The sequence below is a fragment of the Hesperophylax consimilis genome, chromosome 20 (genome assembly GCF_061612785.1).
Source record: "Hesperophylax consimilis isolate HC1 chromosome 20, BYU_Hcon_1.0, whole genome shotgun sequence".
Lineage (NCBI taxonomy): Eukaryota > Metazoa > Arthropoda > Insecta > Trichoptera > Limnephilidae > Hesperophylax > Hesperophylax consimilis.
In genome coordinates, this window is record NC_142855.1 from 10,082,492 (window position 1) to 10,091,726 (window position 9,235).

The 9,235-nt window shown below is 33.5% G+C and overlaps 1 protein-coding gene across 1 annotated transcript; it reads left to right on the plus strand.

The window, feature by feature from the left end:
- The first annotated feature begins 376 nt into the window (after positions 1-376).
- Positions 377-6,850, plus strand: LOC149414050 (uncharacterized). The gene is made up of 4 exons (XM_089643969.1): positions 377-695; positions 958-1,101; positions 4,155-4,304; positions 5,526-6,850. Exons 1-4 carry the CDS (start codon positions 560-562, stop codon positions 6,290-6,292), a joined length of 1,197 nt encoding a protein of 398 aa, XP_089500095.1. The 5' UTR covers positions 377-559; the 3' UTR covers positions 6,293-6,850.
- Positions 6,851-9,235: the final 2,385 nt, after the last annotated feature.

Here is a 9,235-nt window from a genome sequence, read left to right on the forward strand (position 1 = left end):
ATTTTTCAGATATTTTTTACGTATCAGGAAATCGATTTTATATCGATGAATTCTAACCAATGTCGTGACTGGTTTAATGTCAATGATTTCCTACAGAATCGATTCCTTATTCGATGACCTTTCAAAACGATTGTCTCGGACTGTGATGACGAATCAAGAACAAGACAGAAGTCAATTTTTGACAGAATCGTTTTGTTTTGTCCATGAATATTAGTCTCAATATGTCGATGGAAAAAAAGATCGAGTAAATCATCGATGATTCATCGATTGTGTCCATCGCTACTGTTAAGTTCACGCAAATTTGAAATGGCAACACTTAGATTTCATCGTAAATTCAGAAATTATTTTCTTTTCTGAAGCATCTATGGGTAAATTTTCTCCGAATATGCCACGAATGCTTCCTGTCACTTTTTTGTTGGTTATGTTATTTGGCGTTCATTCGTCAATTTTCAAACGTTGGAAAACCAATAATCAGTTCTCTTAATAAAACCTTCACGCTCATTGTTATAAAGTTAAAATAAGACTGAACTATCAGATCCATTGATTCCAGGAAAAAAACATGGATTCCACCGCCATCAAAGTAGAACCAGGAACAAGTGCGGAAGAGAGTGTTGCTGTGATACTTACAGAAATCGATATAGATTTTTCTTTTATAAAAAAAGAATGTCCGGAATCCATTTCCGAAGACAATTCAGGTACAACGTTTTCTTTTTTTAGTACATAGATAACTGTTATACTATCGAAGATATTGCAAGTTTTTTGTTGACTATATCGACATGCCCCAACCATCCTACAAACGCTATTCCGCTGGGATATATTACCTATATTTAATATAATTGAAACTATTTTACTACCCCCGATGAGAGCGACCCTTCCTGTATGGTTTCGAAAGTATTTTCAGACTGTATCATTCCGATTACGGGTTCCATTTGTTTAGTAAGCATATTCTCTGCACAGGTCCAATGAGTACAACGGAGCCTTCAAATGTAGATGGAGTCACCATCGAAGCAAGTGAAATGTCTAATACTGCAATTGATATTGAGGTTCCTGGTATTAAAAATGAATACTTTGAGCCCTCTGAAAGAATTCACCTAGCGGCGAGTAAGCCAAACTTCCTTGATTATATTTTTATAAGCTCGCATGTCCAGTATAAGGTATACGCTTAAATAAAATGTTTTTTTAACATGTCCCTGTTAAAATATGAAGCTGTAAATATTTAACATTTTAGCAGCGCATATTTTAAAGAGGTCACTGCATAACGGGTTTTTTGTTTTCGTTTCTTCTTCACTTCTTCCACTAACTTTGTACTAATGTTTTTTTCTTCTTGTTTACTTATATTATCTTATAATTTTTCCTTTCTTTCTTCTTTCTTTATTGTACTTTGACTGTCAATAACAATCTTTCTTCTTTCTATATTGTACTTTGACTGTCAATAACAATATTTCTTCTTTCTATATTGTACTTTGACTGTTAATAACAATCACGTATCTAAAAGGAACTTGTGCCGTCAGTTCTAACTAAATAAATAAACAATGTTTCTGATTCCTCAAGTCATCACTTTGTCGTCTTTGAGACAAGAACATGTTTCAACTGTGGTTTGGTAAAACCCTTTAGGCTTCGGAATTAAAACTTTTCAGGAGACAATAAAAACGAATATTTACGGATTCGTGAAACTACTTAAAGATATTGAAGTTTATTGTTTAATCATTCCCTTGATACAGGTTGCTTCCATAACATTTGGAAACGTTGTTTTCTGACACCTATATTCAAAAAGGGCAATAAATGTGATATAACCAACTATAGACCAATATGTAAGCTATCCGTAATACCGAAACTTTTTGATAAACTATTCGGGCAGATCAACTTTGACAAATCTCTCATTATATGAAAACTATATATCTAACGCATTAGCTAATAAAACTCAAGTCGATTCCATATATACGGACTTATTAAGGCATTTGACAAAGTTTGCGATAAAATTCTCTTCGTCAAACTATGTAAGCTCGGTATCGATGGAATACTTTTAGACTGGTTCGCAAGCTATCTAACTGAAAGAGTTCTACTAGTAAAAATCAATTCGTTCCTTTCAAACCAATTTATAGTTACAAGTGGTGTACCACAGGGGTCTCATTTAGGCCCGATATTGTTTTTAATGTTTATAAACGATATTTTTAATATATTTGATAACGATATAAATGTATTACTTTTTACAGACGATTTAAAAACATTTAAAAAAAGTAAAAACCGTTGAAGATTGTATCAGTCTACAAAATAACTTAAACAGGTTAAATAATTGGTGCACTCCAAATAAACTATATCTCAATATAAATAAGTGCCATTCAATAAGATTTTACAAAATAAGTCAACCAATTATTTATTCATATGAACTTAATAACTCAACCCTTACCTTTGTCGAAGAAATTAATTACCTGGGCATCATTTTCGACTCTAAATTAAACTTTATATCTCACATAACTCAATTAACAATAAGGGAATGAAAATGCTTGGATTCATTCTTCGAAAATCCAGAGGCTTCATAAATATTTCAACCTTCAAAATTTTGTATACATCTTTAGTTCGAAGTCAAGTCGAATATAACTCTTCGATCTGGTCCCCACATTATAAAATACATTCAGATTGAATAGAAAAAATTCAACACAAATTCCTGACACATTAACTTTAAACTCGGTATTCCCATTGAAAGTATAAACTATAATTACTTAGAAAAATTCAATTTATTAAAACTCTCAGATCGAAGAATTATATCCGACTGAATATTTATGTTCAAAATTGTAAATGGTAGTGTAGACAGCCTTGATTTAATTAACCTCATTGAATTTCGTGTACCCATAAGAGCTACTCGTTCTAAAACCCTATTTAATTGTAACAATTCTAAGACTGAACATTTCAAACACTCGCTTGTACCTAGATTACATGAAATTAGTAATAGGTACGCAGATGTAGCGGATCTGTTTAACTGCACAGAAGCTAGGTACAAAAAGGCTTTAATATCATATCTTTTAAATCATGACCAATAAAATGTAAGTCTACTCATACTTACGTAAAAAGTCAAATAAATATCTAATTAAAATGAACTGCCTGGGGAAACTGAGGAAACTTGGGTCAATAATAATAGTCAATACGGTGAATAAACAGCTTTATGGCACTTACCTACTTTCAACCAAAACCTGAAAATAAATGCATATATTTTAGCTATTGCAATATATTATATCATATATCTTTACTATCATATCTTTCAATCAATAATAATCTAACCTAGTCTACCTATAAGTTTTAAATGTACTTGTATCTCTAACTTTTATATCCATCTAGAGTTTCTGTTAATTGTATATTTTCTGATGTCACTGTTTATAATTTACTGTATATGGTATATTTTATACCGTTGATATTAAAATAAATAAACGGTTTTGTCGAAATAACTTGAAAATTATTTTACGAATACAGTTTTAAGCATTAAAAATGTGTTAATCACCAAAATGTATTGTACCATGTTGTACTTTGAAGACTAAGGACGGGTTGTTTCGGAGAATTTGAACAATTCATCAAATTTCAACGTTCATTTTCCAGTTCTGTGAGAGATTTTTTCAAGATGTTTTAATTTCAGTTTTGTCAAGCAACTAGCCTATAATGATATAATAACAGAACTTGAATAGGACTTTCACAGAACCCGGAAATGAACGTTGAAATTTGATGAATTGTTCAAATTCTCCGAAACAACCCGTCCTTAGTATATGAAGTCACTGAAAAGTAACATTCCCAATAAATGTTTTACCAAAACACAGTGGATGTGTTATTATACATTCATACTATATGTATAAAATTGACGTAATAAAGCATTCTTTCACTGCCTTTAAGCAATTAAATTTCGTTTCGAATATGCTCAAGAGTAAGGTTTTCCTTCTCGAAGCATCGGTACCTGAACCGGATATCTGGTTCCTTCTTATTTCTTATTAACCTTTATAAGTCTATTATATAAATTCCCGCCACTTCACGATTTATCAATGGCTTCTTTAATCGTTAATAATACGAAAAGCTTTTTTATAGTACTCTCTTGAAGAAGGCGGCCGTAATTTGAAATGTAACGCTGTTAGTCTGGGCAAATTAATGTACATATTGTTGTTTTGATTTTCCAGGAATCATTAATAAGGAGACTGTTACCATAAAGGCAGATCCAGGGCCCCGAGAAGAACGAGGGGGAATTCCTTATACGGAAATTGATATAGACCAACTGGATGTTAAAAGGGAATTCTTAGAGCACTCTGAAAGTACTACCCCGACAGCAGGTAAAGCCGATTTACATTTATTCAAATTAAGAATTGTATGACTTAGAATAATGGTAGGTACATCAAAATAGATCCCGAGACATTTAGACCTCAAGTTTAAACCCTTTGTAAAATTCATAGATGTTGTCACTGTATGCAGGGTATATCAGCGCGTACCCGACAGACATTGACCATAGTTGAGCTTATTTGGAATTAGAAATGTAGATGTCATTTTGCTGTTTGATATAAGTTTGTAACACGTGGTCCGTTGGTTTAAGTCTGTCGGGTTTGTGCTGATACACCTGTATACTACGGTGGAGTGGTTCAGTAAGGAAGTTATTTTTCTTAGTAATATCGACTTCGGGTTACGCGGGATTGTTGCTCTGTCATGTAATTATTTAAAAAAATATATAAATATTAACAATGTATATTAATATATTTTTTTAAATATTGAAATCACAAATAATGAGAATTAAGTGCAAAAACAAATGAACTGGATCTGTTCCTTCGTGTAGTTTAAACTTGAGACTAAAAAATGACAGAAAACGTTTTTTCAAGAAATTCCAACCAATATGATATGTTGTGTAAGGACGATTTTTTAAACCTGGTGGATAACACGCTAGTTTGAAAGAACCGGATTATGATATTAAGAAGATATTGATTTTGAGGAGCTTGTTGCAATTGGACGCGACGGAACTGCAGTCAACGTAGGGTGCTAAGAAGGCGTGATTCGGCACCTTGAATCACACGTCAAACGTCCTTTACAGTGAAGGTCGGCTACATGCAAACGAGTTCACGTTGTGACATCTTTTTGACAACATCGATGGAACCACGACCATACTAAATACGGTTTCACTGGTACTATGGGAAAAATGGTCAGCGGAACGGCCGCCCGTCGTCATTTGTAACTGGGCACTTGAATGGGATTCAGTCACTTGCAAGACTGGCCTAGCTCGATATTGCCGCTTTATATAGGGCACACTTACGCGTAGTAGAATCGAGAAACTTCCCAGCCTAGTAGGTCGGCGCATATTTCGCCGCTCGGCTAGTAGATTCCAATGTGATCCGCGTTGCATGTATTAATGTTATAGAACCTACTTAGTAACTGCCGCTACAATTTAAAAAATAATCTTATATAATTAGGTACCCATCTTATAATTTATATAAATAGTCTAAATATTAACGTTTTTATGACTTCATTGTGCTTTTACTTATTAAACTCTTATCCGCAATCTTTTTCAGACTTATTGACGGCTCTGAAGACAAATCCTGAGGGAAAACGATTCTCTTGTCCTCATTGCAACTTCTGCTCAGGCGAGTCCACTTTAAAAGTCCACTTGTGCACCTATAATGGAGACTTTTCATGTATTAAAAAGGGACATTTGAACAAACACATGCCGACTCACAGTGGAAAAAAACCTTTTGCATGTCCCGACTGCAATTTTTCATTTATTACAAGGGGAAAATTAACTAGACATCTGCTGACTCACAGTGGAGAAAAACCTTTTTCATGCACCGAGTGCAACTATGCATGTTCCCAAAAGGGAGGTTTGAAGAGACACATGTTGACTCACAGTGGAGAAAAACCCTTTTCGTGTCCCGACTGCAACTATACATGTTCTCTAAAGGGAGCCTTGATGTTACACATGCTGACTCACAGTGGAGAAAAACCTTTTTCATGTCCTGACTGCAACTTTTCATGTATTGCAAAAGGAAAATTGACTAGACACATGCTGATTCACAGTGGAGAAAAACCTTTTTCATGTCCTGAATGCAACTATTCATTTTCTCGAAGGGGAGATTTGAAGATACACATGCGGACTCACAGTAGAGATAAGCCCTTTTCATGTCCTGACTGCAACTATTCATGTTCTCAAAATGGAAATTTAAAGACACACATGATGATTCACAGTGGAGAAAAACCTTTTTCATGTCCCGACTGCAACTATTCATGTTCTCAAAAGGGAGCTTTGAAAAAACACATGCTGCGGATTCACAGTAGAGAATAACCTCTTGTTACGTCCCGAGTGCAATTATTCATGTTCTGTGGAGGTAGATTTGAAGAAACACATGTGAGTTATTCATGTTCTTAGAAAGGGAGATTTGAAGAAACACATGTGAATTATTTATGTTCTGTGTTTAAAGATTTTGCAATCAGACACAACTTACAAGTTATTCTAAGGAATCTTGTACACGCCCTGAGATAGAATCATTCCTTAATTATATATTCTTGGGTTTTGTAGTGTATTACTTATATTTTTTCCATAATACACGTGTATGTTCACTTGTAAATAAATGCTAAATTGGCATAATTTTATTTCATCCCCACAAATGTGTAATAAGTTATGATGTGATGGGTGTAAACGTTACAGGACCCACAGGTTGGGAACCCGTTAGCTTAGGCGTTAGCCGTCTTCTTTTCCTCAAAAAGAAAAATCCAAACAGCATCCCCAAAGATGCTAATCATTTTCTCCACGGCCTCCTGTATGGAGTACAAATAAAATGTTTGAAGCTGACAAAGTGTACAAGGATGAAGCAGCATATCTCATTGAATATGTTTTTTTTAATGGAGTGTTAAAAAATGTGTAATAATTAAATAAAATGTTTTCCTCAGTGAGTTTTATTTTAAAAAAATTACAAAGTGAATTTATAATATTATTTTAGTATAAATTAACTTTTTGCCAAATAATTTCAACAAATCACAAAAATCATCAGCTCCTTAAGTTTTTGAAACATATACCCTTCCTTGGGCCAAATTAAATGTCTTGGTAATGAACAGCAAGTCATTATTTTTATCATATTTTCAATCAGAATGGTTAGCGACCATTGGGTATCAACTCCAATGGTCCTCTGAATTGAAAACATCCCCTCTGATAAAAGGTCTTTAGTATGCAATAATTAAACCTTCTATTCCTGTTAAGCCCTGCTTTCACAACTACACTTCCATGCCTAAAACATATTCTTCTTCAACCCTGTAGCGACAGGGTCACACTTGTTGTTTCAGCCATCTTGCCAGGTTCCATATAGTCAGTGCGCTGTACTGTGATTGTGGGTCAGAGGATACTTGATAATTTTTTTGATTGTCATTTCAATGAACAGCTCTTCGCGCTGGTTCGTTTTTGTCCATCAGACCATTTTTAGCGAAATTGAGTTAAGTATGGAATTGTTCTTAATAAGCAAGTCATAAAATTATTAAATGGGTTTTTATAAAGAATTTTGTCTCAAGTCCACCAAAATCACACAACATTCAGAGCATGTTTATCCAACATCCACAAGTTGATCAAAATAAAGCCTCGTTTTTAAATAAGTTACTAAGTTTAAATTCATAGTATTGTTGCCAATATCTACAGCCATTCGTAGTCTAAGTGAAAAATTCGAACTCTGTTACAAACGCATTTCTCCAACAGACCAAATAGCCAATAGCAGCACAGCGGAAGACAACGTGATCAGCGAAAGATATGTCATTCGAGTCAGTCTTTTGCGTCATGAAAATAAAAATCTTCACTTCTGATTTTGCTATTTACAAGGTTATTTTAGTGGTTTGCGGGAAGTGTTTGTCACACAAAGTGCCCAAATACGTAACAATGCAGAAAAAGACAAACATTTACAAGAAAAAAATAATGGGTTATCAAAATATTATCATTTTCTTAGCAAATTGTTCGATTTTGGTTTTAAAGTATCGTCCGTTAACCAATTTGAAAAAATAATTATTGGTGTTGTTTTCTCTGTCTATCCCTAAATCCCATAATTTTTAAATTTGCTTTTGCATTTGACGCCGAAATGGGTTGATATTTATGAAAATCATTTTTATTATGTTACCTAGAAATTATATTTTTAATGGTTGTAAATATGTATTTTAGGAATACCTAAAATAATGATTTATTATTAAATGTATTTTACCCGTTAATTATTAGGAAACCAAATTTGGTCCCAAACAGCATATGCCGTTATGAATGCAGGTAACCAATATTTTACCAGAGCGACCAAACATTATTAAAAGTCAGATATCTCTCTTCCTCACATGTGAACATTTATGATTTTTTTTATGTCTGAAAGAGAACTAAATGATGTTCCTTATTGTCTTTGGAATATTTATACTCGATACAAAGGAAATAATCTTAAAAAAATGACAAAGTGCATGATAACAAATTGGAATATTGAAATATTCCTAAAATTAATGACAAATTCAATGTCATTAATGGGACTTATATAAGAACATATTTAAAATACTGAAGGGTTAAGGAGATATATATGGAAGACTTGAAGACCAATGTGGACCATCGTTACGTTACGGACATGTGCGGATTGAGTTCTGCGTAAGCCTATATTTCGCAAGACCCAGCATGTTTTTTATTCCAACTGTCATTGTAAGTGTTTCGTTTGGTATTTATTATAATGATTTATGGGTTAGATCTTATAATAGCATGAATTGAACACACTACACCCATGCGTAGTGTGTTCAATTCCTCGGTTGGCTAAGTCCTCCATCACAACACAAGCAACATTTTCCGCTTACTGTGGTGGTAGTAGGAGATTTTCAAATATTGTCAGGTTATTCGTGACCCGGGAATGTTTTTCTTTCTTTTTTTAAATAAAGAAAAATGACTTAATTAATCCATTCGACAGATCACAGATAGTAATAATATTTTCGCTACCTACAGTAGTAATGTGACATGTATATTAAACAATTGATAAAGTTATGTATATTAAATAAATACAAATTCGAATATCTATCCAGTTGTTGGACTACTTTAATGTAATGCCCGGGTTAATTAAATTTTTCCCACCATTTGTCCCCATAACATGTCAGCACTGGAACCTTTCAATCACTGCCGCAAGTACTTGATGCTTAATTTAACTGCGTGGGTTAATGGTCATAATTATATAGAAATAGAGTTAGGAAGCAGGACGATGTAATGAGGTTAATCATAGACATATTTTTTGTTGAAGTA

Coding starts and splice junctions, on each gene's coding strand:
- LOC149414050 (XM_089643969.1), top strand. CDS start 560: ATGGATTCCACCGCCATCAAAGTAGAACCAGGAACAAGTGCGGAAGAG. Junction 696..957: donor CATTTCCGAAGACAATTCAG/GTACAACGTTTT, acceptor TTCTCTGCACAG/GTCCAATGAGTACAACGGAG. Junction 4,305..5,525: donor AAGTACTACCCCGACAGCAG/GTAAAGCCGATT, acceptor AATCTTTTTCAG/ACTTATTGACGGCTCTGAAG.